The sequence below is a fragment of the Salvelinus fontinalis genome, chromosome 27, assembly GCF_029448725.1.
Source record: "Salvelinus fontinalis isolate EN_2023a chromosome 27, ASM2944872v1, whole genome shotgun sequence".
Lineage (NCBI taxonomy): Eukaryota > Metazoa > Chordata > Actinopteri > Salmoniformes > Salmonidae > Salvelinus > Salvelinus fontinalis.
Genome location: NC_074691.1, coordinates 27831339 through 27849570, shown reverse-complemented (window position 1 = coordinate 27849570; position 18232 = coordinate 27831339). Strand labels below are relative to the sequence as shown.

Genomic DNA, 18232 nt, shown 5'->3' with positions numbered 1-18232 from the left:
AGGTAAAATGTTTGTACCTTCTCAATTTTCTTGTCCAGGATGTCCTTCATGATCTTGCAGAGGTTCTCAAATTTAGAATTCAGCTCCTCCTGTTTCTTCTTCATGTCCTCATCCTCAGGCAGCTCCAGACTTTCCTTGGTCACAGAGACCAGGTTCTTGCCATCGTACTCCTTCAGCTGCTGGACACAGTACTCATCAATGGGCTCAATCATGTAGATCACCTCCAGGCCGGCCTTGCGGAGGCGCTCCACAAAGGAAGAGTTGGCGACCTGTTCCTTGGTCTCACCTAGAAGAGGATACACAGTTATTAACAGTTGGATTGCCCTGTTTCTTACTCAAGTTTTAACATTAAAAAGTAACATTAAGTAACATTGACTTAACAAAGGAAAAAGAATGGAGAGATAAAATGTAGGGCAGCTCACCAGTGATGTAGTAGATGTGTTTCTGGGTGTCCTTCATGCGGGAAACGTAGTCCTTCAGGGAAACCATTTCATCACCGGAGTTGGAGGTGTAGTAGCGCAGCATGTCTGACAATTTCTTGCGGTTCTGAGAGTCCTCATGGATTCCCAGCTAAAAGGCACACAACGATGGAAGATGTTAAAGCATAAGCTCCGTCAAAAAAGAGAATTTGGGAGAAAATCTGTGGTACCTTGGAAAAGCCATTTCAAAGGGAGGAAGAATGTACCTTGATGTTCTTAGAGAACTGCTCGTAGAACTTCTTGTAATTATTTTTATCCTCTGAGAGCTCGATGAAAAGCTCGATACACTTCTTAACCAGGTTCTTGCGGATCACCTTGAGGATTTTGCTCTGCTGCAGCATCTCTCTGGAGATGTTCAGGGGGAGATCCTCAGAGTCCACCACACCCTTGATGAAGTCTGGAGAGAACGACCGAGACAATTGGTCAGACATCTTACTTACAGCTTTACTTGAAGTCCTGATTGTGTGAGGTGCTCAGGAGGTATCCATGAAAGTTTCAAGGAACAGTACTCACTGAGATACTCTGGCATCAGCTCGTCACAGTTGTCCATGATGAAGACCCTGCGCACATACAGCTTGATGTTGTTTTTCTTCTTCTTGTTCTCAAAGAGGTCGAAGGAAGCCCTCCTGGGCACAAAGAGCAGAGCGCGGAACTCCAGCTGGCCCTCCACTGAGAAGTGCTGTGGGAATAAAAAAATAAACATTGACTCATACAGTCCTAATAATATATTAATTCATAGGTTGGATCAAGATAAACCCATAAGGGTTGAGTTTTCGGGTTGCTATCATAGACTCACCTTGATAGCCAGGTGGTCCTCCCAGTCGTTGGTCAGACTCTTGTAGAACTCTCCGTATTCCTCATTGGTGATGTCATCAGGGTTACGGGTCCAGATAGGCTTGGTCTTGTTCAGCTCCTCTGCGTCGATGTATTTCTCCTTGACCTTCTTCTTCCTCTTGTTCTTGCTGTCCTTGGTGTCCTCATCCTCATCAGAGCCGACGTCCTCGATCTTGGGCTTGTCTTTGTCCTCAGCTGCAGCATCTTTATCAGCCTCCTCATCCTTTTCTCCCTCCTCAAGGTCCACCTCCTTCTCTCTAGACTTCTCCACCTTGATGAAAATGTTCATGTTATTCAAACTTTTTTAGGATTTGCCTACTATAGGGACCAATGTTTGGGTCCGCTATTATCGACAGGTTACTTTCCTAGTTTATACAGTATATTTCTTTTAATCTCCCCAATATTTTGTTACGACTAAAGAAATATAGAGCTCTATTAGAACTTACATAGAGTGTGATGGGGTAGCCAATGAACTGGGAGTGCTTCTTCACAACCTCCTTGACGCGCTTCTCCTCACAGTATTCAAACTGGTCCTCCTTCATGTGCAGGATCACTCTGGTGCCACGGCCAATGGACTCACCTTCAGATCGGACAAATCAGACTCACACATTGGATCTAGGCTTACTACCTTTAGAATGACATTGATGCACAGCAGATTCAACTTATGCAGGAAGAGGGTTTATAGTGTTGTATTGGAGAAAGGTGTTTGTAGTAGCATATTAATCAATACTGTTGAAAAGGCTTACCAGTGTCAACTTTGACAGTGAAGGAGCCACCAGCTGCAGACTCCCAGATGTACTGCTCATCATCATTGTGCTTGGTGATGACAGTCACCCTCTCAGCCACCAGGTAGGCGGAGTAGAAACCCACACCGAACTGCCCGATCATAGAGATGTCAGCTCCAGCCTGCAGGGCCTCCATGAAGGCCTTGGTGCCAGACTTGGCGATGGTTCCAAGGTTATTTATCAGGTCAGCCTTGGTCATGCCGATGCCAGTGTCAACCAGGGTCAGGGTGCGAGTGCGCAGGTCAGGGGTGACCTCGATCTTCAGGTCCTTGCAGGAATCCAATTTGGTGGGGTCTGTCAAGCTCTCGTATCTGATCTTGTCCAAAGCCTGTCAGAACATGAAAAAAAGAGGTCACAATGGTAAAAAGAAGTCTCTTGGTTGATAGCTTGAGCTAATTTAACAATGTGGTTAGCATGCTAACTCTGAGCTATAACTTGTTTTCTCTATTGGCTCAGAGTGCAGTGTATGAGTGGTTGGTTACTAAGGTAAAATGTTTCATGGGACAATTTAGCGTTATGATTAATCTACTCACATCTGAGGAGTTGGAGATGAGCTCCCTAAGGAAGATCTCTTTGTTGGAGTAGAAGGTGTTGATGATCAGGGACATCAGCTGGGCGATCTCAGCCTGGAAGGCAAAGGTCTCCACTTCCTCCTCCATGGTGTGGCTGGCTATCTCTGGCATCTGGAGAAACAAAATGGCAGACATTGAAAGATCTTTAATTGTACTTTTATTATCCTAAGAATGGCTGAATATCCTTCTATTAAGGCTTTTCAGAAGACATGCTTTTTAAAAGCACTTTAGGCTTGTTGCTGCATTTTGCAAAAAGTCTTGCTTCAGCGCAATAGAAGAAAATAAAACTTATTGTAGCTTACAAATAGTCATTGCAGGAAAAGTTGCCTTTTTAAAGTTTTTTAACATCCAGAGACACCTGATTATTTTCTAGAAAGCCTCAAGTCTAGTCAGCCACATGGCAATGAGGGATAGAAGTGCTGAGGAAGAAAGGCAGCTGTTACGGTCCTCCATCAGAGGCTCCTGTTGCACAGGCCCCATCTGTCAATCAAGGCCTTTGCCATTTGAAAGAGGGTGGAGTTTACAGAATCTTCACACCCCCTTGCCAACAGTTGCAGTGGTGCCATGTGAATGTGACTAAGATGATGTAAGACTTTTGTCTTGAATAGAAAAATGTTGAGTTTTATTATGTTTCAGCATGGAATTGTCCTCTCTACTATAGGGTTTTGTGTGTTATTTAATTTCAGCAAAACTATTATAGTTGGTCTTAAAAGTCCTGATTGTTTTAAAGCACTGATATACTGAGTAGTATTCCTCAAATGCCATTAACACTCTTCCCCATTGAAGACACTTTTTCCTAAAGCAGCATCTTATCCATAAAAATGATCAAGGCTTCATAAAACTACTTTTTCCAGATCAACGCATCTATGAATCCATCATTGCCCTTGGCTTCAAACTGACTATATTAATCATGTGGGTTCTGGTCTAAGACACTTTGAGGTCTGATAATTGCATTCTTTAATAACTTGTTATAGGTAACTTGATTGTAATTGTTCTCTGTGCCAACTGCCAAGCCTCTCTTCTCTTCCTTCTCTTCAGCTGCCATGTCTCTCTCTCCCTCTAACCAGGGTCATATTCCATGTGCTCATCTCCTGGCGTGCTCACACAAAGGGTTCTACCAGACCCAGGAAAACTGTCTGTTAAATTCTCCCCACTGATTTAATGCAATTTCAGATTAATACAGTTCAAATCTTCCCCAATATACATTATTCTGTATAGAGTACCAACATACTGTAGGCTGCTTGTTTCCTGCTGGTCTTTCAACTTTATAAAATAAATGCATAATGTATTTCCAGAATATTTTCTATTGACCTTCCTTACAGTCCTGAGTTACAAGTAGCTATTCATTTGGTTTGCCTTTCATCTATCTCCCTCTTACCTTGACTAGATAAGAATGTGCTCCTGTGCTTCACTTGGTGTTTTCTGATCGCTGTAGATTGAATCTCAGAGTGTCTCTGCTGTTCCTTTGCAGATGAATCTAGTATTTAAATCTCTGTATTTCACTGGTCCTAATCCTCTATGGATTCAGGTGAATGTCCTCTCACTCGCTGTATCTGAGGACCCCTGGGCCTACTCCTGTCTTTTTATACAAGGGGCGCTTTCTCGAAGCTCCCATTCAGAAGCTTCCAGAAGGAATGCCCAGTCCCACTACAGTATAGAGTAAGAGTGGGGGGGGGGGGGGGGGCTAAAGAAAGGACCAGTAGGGTGAGGGTGATAGTGAGAGCTGTGAGGTGTCCGTCGCCGTAAACCGCATGTGTCCTTATAGGGCAGCACAGTCACAAGGGGTGCCTGTCACTCAGGGGCCAGAGCCGTCCTGATAGCGTGTGTCAGGCCTGGCCCAGCAGGCCCCACCATACACCCCCATTGCCTGTCAGCATAGCCTTTCCAACCACCTGCTCCCACCAGAACCCTTCGGACAGACAGACGCAGGGCAGAAGGCCTCCGAAAAGATAACAGGCCACAAGTCTTTTTTTGTCCAGTGAGATTGAGAAAGAATAGCTGATGTGTTCGAGTAATGGTTCAGGTCCAGGGAAACTGTGTTGAGAGATTGGCTACAGAGTTTACTTCCACAGTCTTTGATCCTGTCTATCCTTAATACACATGCATGTCTATAGAAAGACACTCTTTTGCGTGTTTTGACCCCATCAAGAGGGGCTTTTTTGTGTCCTAAAGGTGACACTACTGCTGATTTAGTTATAATGATGCTATAAACAAGATGTGCAATATGTTGATTTTGTTTGAGTGCAACATGAGTAGGCTATTTTCTCTGCATCGTTGGAAAGGGGCCGTAAGTGAGCAGTTCACTGTTAGTTGACACCTGTTGTTTAGGAAAGCATGACGAATACAATTTGATTTGATTGATTTGAAATGAGAAAATGTATATAATGGAGAATGCAGTACGATGCAACTTGTGTCTCAATTTGTAGCAGTCATTATGGTAAGACAAATGTCATATCATGAACATACAGAAAATGATGGAAAAGACCAGAATTCTCCGGCATGTGTGTTTGAGCAGACTGCCCAGAGGATGGCACTATTAGCAACAGACGAGTAAAGCAGGAGGTATCTATGGGCTACAGAAGAAAATAATGTAGTAGGCTCGATCAAATTAATTAAATATGAATATCCACAACATACAATATACTTTTCACAATTGTAAAATGGTCATATCCAAATTGAAGGATTACTTTTTTAGAACGACTTCGACATTTGCAGCCTTCACGAGCGTTTTTCACATGATGGTCTACCTAGCCTAAAGGCCTCCAGGTGGCGATATTGAGCCATTTCATCTTACCTTTGGATGGTTTCACGTCATACACAGTTTCATTCACGTTTCATAAACTGCCTTTGGACGGTACGATGAAACGACTCAATATCGTCATCTGCCGGCCTTTGGGCTAAGGTAAACCATGATTCAAGGACCGCATTCTCCACAATAAGAAAGTATACGTCCATGCAACTCCACTAGAACGTTTAGCTAGCTAGACAAACTATTACATGCATTTTGTCGAGGGTTTATAAATGCATTTTGCCTCACCAAATTCCTCACTTCTCTCTCTAAACTGAAGTATTAACTCATTGAAGCTTTTAGCGCGTTGGTTGTGGACTCAACTGAGGAGCGCATGCTCTGTCAGTACCAGTCAAAAGTTTGGACATACCTACTCTTTCAAGGGTAATTTTTTTTTCTACATTGTAGAATAATAGTGAAGACATCAAATCTATGAAATAACACATATGGAATCATGTAGTAACCAAAAAAGTATATTTTATATTCTTCAAAGTAGCCACCCTTTGCCTTGATGACAGCGTTGCAGACTCTTGGCATTCTCTCAACCAGCTTCACCTGGAATGCTTTTCCAACAATCTTGAAGGAGTTTCCACATATGCTGAGTACTTGTTGGCTGCTTTTCCTTCACTTTGCGGTCCAACTCATCCCAAACCATCTGAATTGGGTTGAGGTCAGGTGATTGTGGAGGCCAGGTCAGCCATGCAGGTTAAGTGTGCCGTGAATTCTAAATACATCACTGACAGTGTCACCAGCAAACACCCCCACACCATCACACCTCCTCCATGCTTCACGTTGGGAACTACACATGCGGAGATCATCCGTTCACCTACTCTGCGTTTCACAAAGAGACAGCGGTTGGAACCACAAATCACAAATTTGGACTCATCAGACCAAAGGACAGATTTCCACTGGTCTAATGTCCATTGCTTGTTTTTCTTGGCCCAAGTAAGTCTCTTCTTCTTATTGGTGTCCTTTAGCAGTGGTTTCTTTGCAGCAATTTGACCATGAAGGCCGGATTCACGCAGTCTCCTCTGAACAGTTGATGTTGAGATATGTCTGTTACTTGAACTCTGTGACAGCATTTATTTGGGCTGCATTTTCTGAGATTGGTAACTCTAGTGAACTTATCCTCTGCAGCAGAAGTAACTCTGAGTCTTCCTTTCCTGTGGTGGTCCTCATGAGAGCCAGTTTCATCATAGTGCTTGATGGTTTTTGCAACTTCATTTGAAGAAACTTTCTAAGGTCTTCAAATTTTACGGATTGACTGACCTTCATGTCTTAAAGTAATGATGGACTGTCGTTTCTCTTTGCTTATTTGAGCTGTTCTTGCCGTAATATGGACTTGGTCTTTTCCCATATAGGGCTATCTTCTGTATACCACCCTTACCTTGTCACAACACAACTGATTAGCTCAAACGCATTAAGAAGGAAAGAAATTGCACAAATTAACTTTTAACAAGTCACATCTGTTAATTGAAATGCATTCCAGGTGACTACCTCATGAAGCTGGTTGAGAGAATGCCAACAGTGTGCAACGCTGTCACCAAAGCAAATGTTGGCTACTTTGAAGAATCTCAAATATAAAATATATTTTGATTTGTATAACACTTTTTTGGTTACTATATGTTTCCATATGTGTTATTTCATAGTGTTGATGTCTTCACTATTATTCTACAATGTAGAAAATAGTTTAAAAAATAAAGAAAAACCCTTGAATGAGTAGGTGTGTCCAAACTTTTGACAGGTACTGTATATATTATTTTTTAAATGTTTAGCTCACATTATACAATTTAAAACTATGCATTAAGGTCTCTGTAATATAATAAATGTGCCAAAAATGACTTTAAACATTAATTCATGCATTTATATAGCTTCCAAATATCTTTTTTTTTAACGGAGGAGTACCAAGATGGTTGCGCGATGGCTTTAATACCCCGCATCGGTTAATCATCCAGGTTGTATACATATCGTTGGTAAGATCCGGGTTTTGGACAGGATGAACGCCAATTTCCAAGATGGCTGCGGAGGGAGGAGGGAAGGAGATGAACGAAATTAAAACTCAATTCACCACTCGGGAAGGTGTCTATAAACTCCTCACTCACTCCGAATATAGCCGCCCTAACAGGGTGCCTTTTAATTCACAGGGCTCAAATCCGGTAAAAGTCTCATTCGTGAACGTGAACGACCAGTCAGGCAACGGCGACAGAATCTGTTTCAATGTGGGCCGGGAACTGTACTTTTACATCTACAAAGGCGTAAGAAAGGTAAACAGCACTCAAAGATGACAACTTTTAATATTAAAGTTAATGTGCGTGTTCAAATGCATAGTAATGTGCTGTCCAGTTTGGAAGTTTCACTGACGTGCGCAGATAGCTAGCCAGAGTAGGCCACTTAGCTTTGGTGGCTAACTAGCTAGTTAGTAGCATCGCCACAGTTTGTTTTGCCCGCACCCTGTGGAGAAGTCCTGGTATGTGCATATCGCTCACCTAGTTAGCCAACTAACCGGTTCGATTCAAGGGAATGGCCTCTTAGTGGACTGTTTGTTTTCTCTAGCTATGTGAATATGCGCGCTTTAACCTTGGAACTGCCCGTCTTCAGTTCTGACATGTTGATTGACATCTTCTGCATTTGCAGAGTACGTTAAATGCGACACGTTAAGTAATATACATATTGTGTATTTTGAGGTTAGAGTGATAACTGACAACAGTGGTGTGTTTTTAGTGCTCTTGTTTTATTTACTCTGCACAGGTTCTTTGCGATCATAGAATAGTCAACTACTGTATAGACAACTAGTTATGTGTCCTATGCTAGTCCTTCAAGGCCCCAAAGCCAGCTTGGTATTGTTTATTGTGAAAGTGTGTTTGGTTGGAAGTGAGCTGTGTTTCTGGATGATGTTATGCAAGTGATCTGTCTGGGTCTGTTAGTGGCAGGGATGATGTCACTGCATCGAGCTGTTTAAGGCATCTCGGGATAATGACGATGATAATATGTCCTATTGTTTGTCCTCACATCTCTAAACTTGTTCAAAACACAAGACAAGTGAAACTTACATCACGTTGTCAGACACCATTAACTTATCTTGTGTTGTTGCTGCTCGGTCATTTCTATTGTTATGATGAGGAAGATGTTGGACTGCTTCTAGCGCATGCTGTGTTGGCCTAGTTGGTGTTAACATGGGGGACTTCGAGGACGGAGTAGATTTGTGTGGGAGATTGTAAGATATTTTAAGTTTGTCACCTCAATTTTTGCAAGTGTTTCTGACTAATGGATGTTGGTTTTAGTGGTATACCGGAGTATTTGGAAAGCCATGGGATGGTTTTTCAATACCGTTGAAACTATCTTCGAACATGTTTAATTCATTTGAATATTTGTAGCTACTTTTCAAGTAAATACCTGCAGTCAACTTGTGCAATATGTTAATAATTTCACCTGTCACATAATGTTTCATTATGAAGCTTACCGGTAGGCCCCAGTCACGTGGTGTTTGTTTACAAGCACACAACAACGAGGGACCAGAGCCTTGAGTCACTCACTCACTGTTGTGCAGAGAGCACTAACGTTAGGTGATATAGTTTCAGTATGGAATTCACAACTAAATGTTTGCCAGCTAGATATCTTATAACTATTAAGTTAACTGTCTAAAATGTGCTAAAGGCTCTGCAGTTGTGCATTTGGTTTGCTAATTTAGTAGTTATCGCTATCTAGCAAAGTGATTAGTTGGCTTGGACGGTATCCAGATTGTTGTACCTTCATACTGACGCATTTTTTCAAACCCCACAGCCTCTGTTACCCGAACGTTAGCAATGCTAACACGTACATGTAACATCCCATAGAGAATGCTAACTAAATGCTAACGAGCACATTGCAAACATTTTATACATTCTCTGACCTAAACAGTCTGCAGTTTGTCTGTCTGCAGGACAGACATACCAGCTCATAAAGATATACAAGTAACTCAAATGCTACTCAACTTGTTGCATGCAAAAAACAAATATTAGACAGGAAGGCTCTTGATCCAGGAGGGGATTTTCTGCTGTTACCAAGAGAAGCTTGATTTTGGAAGAAGCTAAACACTAGACTTTGGAGGTATGCGGTGTATATAGGGGTATTTGGCAATAGCCACGGTACTGGACTGAACTGAGGTCTCTGTAGTCCTTCCTGTAATCAGTGAAGACTAGAGGGGTATTCAACAAAGCAGGACCAATGAGTTAACCAGTGAGTTAACTTCCCCAACTATTGTTTTTTTAAAGATAAGCAGGAAATTGGCATGGTCTAATTGTCTAAACAACCAAAAACACATCTAATTTTAGCGTTCTTAATGAACCAGAAAATCAATAGTAATTTCTGGTGTTCAAAGTTAACTGGCTAACTCATTGGTCCTGCTTTGTAGTATACCCGTCAGGTATAGGACAGCAGAGCTACTGCCTGGCTAGAAAACCAAGCAAACAGCTGAGATGTCAGCGAGCCCAGTGGGTCGGCTTTGTGAATAGGCCTACAGTCTCTTGCTCATTACCAAAGATTTAGGACATAGCCTAGTCTGTGTTGAAATATCCTATTTCATTTGATAGTGGCATTGGATTATATTTTAGCAGTGTCTGTGATGACATTTCTCAGTTGATGACAAGGAGGCAGAAGGCTAAGCATCCTCTTGCCTAATTGGCAAAATGGGTATTTTTTGCCACTGACCCGGTGTGCAGTCACTCACTCAATTTTATCACTGTTATGCTGGAGTTCAGAGTTAGGTCTGTTCGGGAGCATATCTGTGCCCCCTGTTGTGGCCCTTGGTGTGTGATTGAATTTGTCATGGTATTATTCATCTGATGATGGTACACAGATCAGCAGGATATTGTACTGGATGGGACACAGACGTAGTCTAAATCAATGACCTGTCTCTTATGAGTTTCACATTAGTAAAAGTCCCGTGGACAGAATAGGGCTTTGGCAACTGGTTTGTCCAGGGTTTTGGAGCCGCATGGATTCTTGGCATATTGAAGTGTGTAAAAGATCCTAATTTCATTAGTGCTGGCCCTGCTCCGACAGATCTGTCAACAGTCTTATGACATAGCCTTATCTCCCTCACTGTCTCCGTTGGTCCTCCACTCAGTTAGACCAAGGTTTCCCAAACTCAGTCCTGCCCCCTCTGGGTGCATGTTTTAATGTTTACCCTACACAGTTGTGTAGTGCTCGGGCAAACGCCAACATGTGCACACAGGGGGGGCCCTAGGATCTAGTTTTGGAAACTGTGAGTTAGACCACCAGTCACAGATTGGATCCTACAGTATCAACCCTTGGGCCAGGACGTTTCCTGGATTTCCTAAGAAACACTTGAAGTCTGGACCCCAGACATAAAACTAGGGCCAGGAGGTTTTCCTGGTCAGTTCACGCTGACAGGAAAAACTATTGTCCCTCATCAATATAGCTACTCATCTTATCAGTGATAACCTAGCCTACACTTTCCGGAGGGCTCAAATCCATCTACAGCGTCCTACTGTACCACCAACTGCCTAGTACCGAGCAGCTGTCCACAAACCCAGTGCTCTTAGATGTTTTACACCTATGAATTTGACAACAGCAATTTGACAACAGCTGTTCTTTTGTGCTGCTGCCATGTTGTGCTGCTGCCATGCTATGTTGTCTTAGGTCTCTATTTATTTAGTGTTGTCTCTTTGTCGGGATGTGTGTTGTCATATATAAATAATATATATATATATATATATATATATTTTCTCCCAGCCCCCATCCCCGCAGGAGGCCTTTTGGTAAGCCGTCATTGTAAATAAGAATTAGTTCTTTACTGACTTGCCTAGTTAAATAAAAAAAAATCTAAAAATAACTGACATTACCTCCTCAGTGTTTACACAAGCATCTGTCTGGTTAGAATCAAGTTGTCTCCCCATAGGCCTGTCTCTGCCCTAGACAACTGTTGGTAGACACTGGCACTGCAAGGTAACCTATATTCCCCCACTGGAGTGGACAGCTCTTTTTCTTTCTGTCTGTGTCTCTCTCTCTGTCTCGCTCTCTGCCGGGGCTAATGATTGTCTGGGCAGTAGGACCGGTGTCTGGTGCCTCTGAGGTAGCCTAATAAAGTTTGATTTGCAGACATGCGATACCTCTAATGCCCTTGACATGATTGTCCTTGGGCAAGTTTGACAGAATGTTGCTACTTGCTAGGTAATGATTTCTAGGTCACCGGGATGTTTTTCTGTGGGTTGTGTGAAGGATGGTGGAAGTCTTGGAGAGAAGTAAAGGAGCGGTGGGGGTGAGGCTACTTGACGTCACTGCAGACAAGAGGTCCAATGCTTTCATGTCTGTATTTCAGTTGGCTAATAGGCCTATACTGTTACATTACCACTGATTCTCATTAGGTCAGTGCATTATCTGCAGGTGTTATAGTGACAGGAGTGGCCTTATACACCTCAGTGATTTTACGTTGAACTAAGATAATTGCTGTACGTGATTCTGACTGTGTCTTGTGTTTCTTCACAAGGCTGCTGACCTGAGCAAGCCCATAGACAAGAGGATCTACAAAGGAACGCAGCCCACGTGTCATGACTTCAATCCCCTCACGGCCACGGCGGAGAGCGTCTCCCTGCTGGTGGGCTTCTCGGCTGGCCAGGTGCAGCTCATCGACCCTATCAAGAAGGAGACCAGCAAGCTCTTCAATGAGGAGGTGGGTTCAGCAGAGTTCACTTTAGCCAGACTGGCTAAGATGGGTGTCCAGTGGTTGAATATCAATGTATGTGGTTGACTTTCCTCTCCTGGGAGGAAACTGTTTTCAAATGCAAATTAGAATATGACTGTTCCCATATCCACACAATGTGTTGGGCATCCGTTTAGGTGTTACGGTAGTGTTGCTATTGGAGCGTAGACCGGTTCAGGTAGCATGTCCTCGGTTTAAAATGTTTTCTTTTGAATGCATGTTTGACAACATTCATGTCGACGTCTCTCCCTCTCGTCCTCAGAGACTCATAGACAAGTCTGGTGTGACATGTGTACGGTGGGTCCCTGGCTCAGAGAGCCTCTTCCTGGTGGCTCACTCCAGCGGCAGCCTGTACCTGTACAACGTAGAGCACACCTGTGGTACCACGCCACCCCACTACCAGCTCCTCAAACAGGGCGATGGCTACGCCGTGCACACCTGCAAGAGCAAGTCGGCCCGCAACCCCCTACTGCGCTGGACGGTGGGTGAGGGGGCGCTGAACGAGTTCGCCTTCTCCCCTGATGGGAAGTTCCTGGCGTGCGCCAGTCAGGACGGCTTCCTGCGCGTGTTCGGCTTTGACGCGGCCGAGCTGCACGGCACAATGAAGAGCTACTTCGGTGGACTGCTGTGTGTGTGCTGGAGTCCGGACGGACGATACATAGTGGCTGGGGGGGAGGATGACCTGGTGACAGTCTGGTCCTTCTCAGACTGCAGGGTGATCGCCAGGGGCCACGGCCACAAGTCGTGGGTGAGCGTAGTGGCGTTTGATCACTGTACGACCAGCGTGGAGGACAGTGACCCGCCCGCAGAGTTCAGTGGGAGCGACGAGGAGTTCCACGAGCAGATCCATTTTGCAGGTGGGCGGGACCGGGCCAACAGCTCCCAATCACATCTCTCCAAGAGGAACTCTACAGACGGCAGGCCGGTCAGCGTGACCTATCGCTTCGGCTCGGTGGGACAGGACACCCAGCTGTGTCTGTGGGACCTGACTGAGGACATCTTGTTCCCCCACCTGCCCCTGTCACGCACCAGAACTCACACAAACGTTATGAGTGCCACCAGCCCCCCAGCTACTGGGTCGGCCTCTAATACTACTGCTACTACTATTACTACTAACCCTACTAACCCACCTGGCACCAATGGCAACAACACCGTGAGCAGTAGTGGTAACAGTGGCGCCCTCTCTAACTCAATCCTCGCCCCCCTGCCGCGCTCCAACAGCCTGCCGCACTCCACTGGCCCTGCAGGGGGCAGCACCACGCCTAACAGCCACATGAGCAGCAAAGGAAGCAGCATCATCGACAGCGCCTTCATCGCCACCGGGGTCAGCAAGTTTGCCACGCTGTCGCTGCACGACACACGCAAGGAGCGCCACGAGAAGGACCACAAACGCAACCACAGCATGGGCCACATCAGCAGCAAGAGCAGCGACAAGCTCAACCAACTGAGCTCTGCGGCGCGGACAGCCAAGGCGGACGCCGCTAAGACTCTGGGCACGCTGCTGTGCCCGCGCATGGAGGAGGTTCCTCTGCTGGAGCCACTGGTGTGTAAGAAGATCGCTCATGAGAGACTCACTGTGTTAATCTTCCTGGAGGACTGTCTGGTCACAGCCTGCCAGGAGGGCTTCATTTGCACATGGGCCAGGCCCGGGAAAGTGGTGAGTCTAGGCCCCTACCCCTTTCAACACTATGTCAGGCCCGGTAAAGTGGTGAGTCTAGGCCCCTACCCCTTTCAACACTATGTCAGGCCCGGGAAAGTGGTGAGTCTAGGCCCCTACCCCTTTCAACACTATGTCAGTCCGGGAAAGTGGTGAGTCTAGGCCCCTACCCCTTTCAACACTATGTCAGGCCCGGTAAAGTGGTGAGTCTAGGCCCCTACCCCTTTCAACACTATGTCAGGCCCGGGAAAGTGGTGAGTCTAGGCCCCTACCCCTTTCAACATTATGCCAGGTCTGGGAAAGTGGTGAGTCTAGACTCCTAGACACTTCCAACCCCTAGGGAAGATCTCAATTGCATCCTCCTCGCCTCCTTCTCGAAACCTATTGGATGAGAAAGCCAGAGGTCCCGCCCCTCTGACCTTCTCCTCCAATGGGTTTTGAGAAGGAGATGAGGACGCAAGGAGTATGCAATTGAGATCTTCCTCTAGACACTATAGTTTGACATCTGGCATCTAGATTAGACACTTCTCATAGATCTCTGAAAATGTTGATTGACTATTGATTGGCAGTTTAGGTTTGCTATGCAGCATCCTCATTTGCCCACTGTGATACCCTTACAGGGATGGTTATCAATCCAGGATCTTAATTGGCCATTTAGAAATGTTAGGGATTTGTTTTGGTGCTAAAAACATATTTTTTTATGATGATGATGTAACCTACTGTTTCCCATTGATGACAAGTTTCAATTAACATTGTTTTTCCTTTCTGAGTGTCCAAAAAGTCTCCTCCTCTAACTCATTCCCCTCTCCTCCTCTGCAGGGCTTACTGCCATCTCAGAACCCGACCAACTCTCCTAGTGGGACTGTAGTATAGCCCTGGTGCTAGTGCTGCTAAACTAAACCGAGCTCCACCAGACCACAGACAGACGGGACAGGATGACCTGGCCACACCTCACCATAGCCCAGTAGCGCTGTTCTTCACTCTCACACCTTCACCATCACCACCACTGAAGGTCTCTTTTCATTCTGTTCATCTTTAGATAGAAGGATAGATAGCTGACGTGGGCCAGTGAGGGTAGGTGGAGAGGTCCACAGTCTGAAAGGGGTGTAAAGGATCATGCAGAAAGCTTGAAATGGTCCATGAGCATTGAAGCTGTTGTTCAGGGACAGGAGATTTGCAGGGCTGTGTTTTATTTGTTTCCACCTCTGTTCCCCCTCAACCTTCTCTAGCCCGGTCCAGAAACACACCCTGGAAGAGCTCGGGCTTGTTTTCAGACTCTCTAATAGCCTAGCCCGGTCCAGAAACACAACCCCTAGCCACTACTACCTCTGACATTTTTGTGTAGATCTGAAAGACTTGGATAGGTTTAATCAATATGGTAGTAGCCACATTTCTTCCCCTATCCAGTCCTCAGATCTACCTGAGTGCCTAGGGGTTAGGGGCTGTTTAGGGACAGGTGCTATCTCTTCTCATTAGTCCCTCATCCCTGGCTAACCCTGGTGCAGTTTGATCTCATGTTCACAGCAAAGGGAGACCAGAGGAGTTCGCTTCCTTTAACTACAAGAAGAAAAGAAACAGTTTTTAATTTAAATCAGAACATCACAGCTTGAGTATTTTGCACTGGTATTGTTTTTTCTTCTGTTCTGTGTTTTAATTCATAATTATAATGGGACAAAAAGAAGATATTTGAAGACAGCCTTTGTATGCACTTGGGTTGATGCGAGGTATCTCTGTCTGGACGCTGCAATCATAGGGTTTTAAAGAAGGAACAAAATGAGAATTGTTTGCACTTAATAGTTAGAGAATGGCTTTACAATTTTGGAGTGTGCAAGGACTCCCCTGACAAGGTTGTTAAAAATATAAATAGAATGAAAACCTTTTTATATCTATTGAACATTTTATTTTAATATTATTTCAGATTTAAAAATGGGCTCTGTATTATATGTAAATATTGTACTTTGATGATTTATGGGTGAAATGATCATTATTACACCAGTTGGAAGTTCTTCATTTCAGAAAATAGTGATATTTCTAATGCAGAAAAATATATACATAATAATATTAAAGATTAATCTTGAATATGCAGGTTGTTTTTGCTTTTCTGTTGTACATAAAGAGAATTCAGGTGTATTTTTCTTAATATGTTTGTCTCCATGGAAACCTCTTTATTTAATAGGTAGTGCTGAAAGCTAGCCTGTCGCTGCTAGCCTGTCCACTCCCAAAACCACCCCTATGCCCTTGCGAAGACCTGGATTATGTAGGTAGACATGGCACCACATTTCCCTGAAACACTTAATTACATTTTCACTATATTGCTTATATACCTATCCAATCCTCTCAGATTTGCACGAGGGCACAGGTCGTAGGTGCTAGAGGTTGATTTTGGACCGGGCCATAGGCTAAGATAGGAGACGTCTAATTCAGCCATCACTCAGAGCTCAGGTAAAACATGGAAGACTACTGCTGACATAGGTCTCTCACCCATTAATAGGCACCAGTACTCTAAATGTGTGAATTCACTTACCTACCTAGTATATAACAAACATGGCTGAACTGGTGTTATGGTTGTGTGGACTATGACGGTACAGGAGTTATGACGACAGAACTGGTGCCGAAAATGTGTGAACCAGACAACTGACACTGTTCATGAACATCAATACTTGGTGGTATGAGTGCTGGTGCTAGCTCAGGGGAGTGAAACGTTCACATCGAAATGTATTAGGTGAAAAAGATATGGGAATATCTGTCATGTAGAATAAGAAATCTAATTGTCTATTCATTACATTTCTTTGTACAGCTTTGTAGCTCTAAGGTCATCTTTCAACCATTGCTGACAATGGACTTCTATAAGCATGATCGTAGCGCTACGAAGCTTCCCTGAAAGTTTCACCTCCCTGAAGAGCACCCAGGTAGGCAGTGGAAGGATTCTCCAAGGTCTAACAGTGGGAGTGTTTTTCTTTTCTCACCGTGTGACTCCTATTAAACAGCTTTGACAGACCTTGTCTCTGACCTCCAGTCTTTTACTAGTGGGCTGAATGGACAGTCAGTCACCAGAGGACTTTCCTCTAAATGCTTCTCATGAGTTTAGCTTCAGCACCGTTTTGTTTTAGTAGTATTGTATGGGCACATGAGACCCAGTAGTTCATTCAAATGAAGTCAGTCTTGAGGCTGAACACAAGTCTGTTGGACCAACTGTTTAGCTGTGGCTCACAAAGAGCTGAACTGAGGTTTTCTTGGAACCTGTATTAAACCACCACATTGTGTCTTCACCTCCCACACCACCAGCATTATGGGCCTGGGAGTAGTGAGGCAGTCAGTGTTTTGAGTCTCCACTGGTCCTTTCCAGGGGGGTGATACAGCTGTCCAAGGCCTGGCGATGGGACTCCTCTGGGCTAGAGGGACAAGACAGCATCTATAATCATCTTTATCAGAATAGGATGGAATATAACATTTGTCCAACCAGAGATGGAAATATGCCTGTGAAATCAACTAACAAGTACAATATTTAAGTGATAATGCCAGAGAAGCCGGTATTTGGAGTATGTATTGGCATAGGTGTTGTTGGGCCAAACCACTTTTATACAATAGATTACGAACATATTCAAATAAGGATTGACATATTTTCATTAAATGTTATTTTGATAAATGTATTCATACTATTTCATCCTTTCACAAGATATAGCCCTGACACAAATCTAAGGTTGCTACTGAAGCCGGCTGGTCGTTCATTCTATCGGTTCGGTTGCCAGAGATGTGACCCAGTCATTAAGTGTTTTTGTTCTGTATCTATGGACGCGACCTAGTCGTTCGTTCTAAATGTTCCATTGCCCAACGGGCTGGTAACGTTCTTGCCCTTTGCTTAATGCTAGCCAACAACGGCTAACTTACAGTCACGTCAAACTGTGCAGCCAGAATAACAACAGTAGCCGCATTTGTTTAAGCTGTTTTCTAGTGACATTTATTTGGACACATCCATAACAAACTAATGAGGTGCGATTTCACCTGGCATAGAAATGTGCTCTCTCGTCAGGACACTTGTTCAGAGGAGCTAGCTAACAACACAGCAACACAATCACTTCAAACTGAAGCCGTTGTTCAGAGGAGCTAGCCAACAACACAGCAACACAATCACTTCAAACTGAAGCCGTTGTTCAGAGGAGCTAGCCAACAACACAGCAACACAATCACTTAGAACTGAAGCTGTTGTTGAGGAGCTAGCCAACAACACAGCAACACAATCACTTAGAACTGAAGCTGTTGTTGAGGAGCTAGCCAACAACACAGCAACACAATCACTTAGAACTGAAGCCGTTGTTCAGAGGAGCTAGCCAACAACACAGCAACACAATCACTTAGAACTGAAGCCGTTGTTCAGAGGAGCTAGCCAACAACACAGCAACACAATCACTTCAAACTG

At 44.3% G+C, this 18232-nt stretch overlaps 2 protein-coding genes across 3 annotated transcripts in view; one reads left to right on the top strand and one right to left on the bottom strand.

Annotated features, from left to right (window-relative positions):
- LOC129825382 (heat shock protein HSP 90-alpha 1) overlaps positions 1 to 18232 on the bottom strand; it is a 127319-nt gene that overhangs the window by 1118 nt on the left and 107969 nt on the right. Inside the window, exons 1-9 of one of the 2 annotated variants that reach the window (XM_055885446.1) lie at positions 4049 to 4283; positions 2632 to 2781; positions 2060 to 2426; positions 1760 to 1893; positions 1276 to 1584; positions 993 to 1158; positions 686 to 876; positions 423 to 570; positions 18 to 286 (exon numbers count right to left, since the gene is read on the bottom strand). In XM_055885446.1, the coding sequence (XP_055741421.1) occupies positions 18 to 286; positions 423 to 570; positions 686 to 876; positions 993 to 1158; positions 1276 to 1584; positions 1760 to 1893; positions 2060 to 2426; positions 2632 to 2781 (1734 nt within the window). In that variant the 5' untranslated portion in view covers positions 4049 to 4283. Of the gene's footprint in view, positions 1 to 17; positions 287 to 422; positions 571 to 685; positions 877 to 992; positions 1159 to 1275; positions 1585 to 1759; positions 1894 to 2059; positions 2427 to 2631; positions 2782 to 4048; positions 4284 to 18232 lie in introns of those variants that run through there. The other variant, XM_055885448.1, reaches the window with a different exon arrangement.
- LOC129825383 (WD repeat-containing protein 20-like) lies at positions 7427 to 16812 on the top strand. Its single transcript, XM_055885449.1, has 4 exons — positions 7427 to 7722; positions 11946 to 12128; positions 12421 to 13815; positions 14635 to 16812. Exons 1-4 carry the CDS (start codon positions 7474 to 7476, stop codon positions 14686 to 14688), a joined length of 1881 nt encoding a protein of 626 aa, XP_055741424.1. The 5' UTR covers positions 7427 to 7473; the 3' UTR covers positions 14689 to 16812.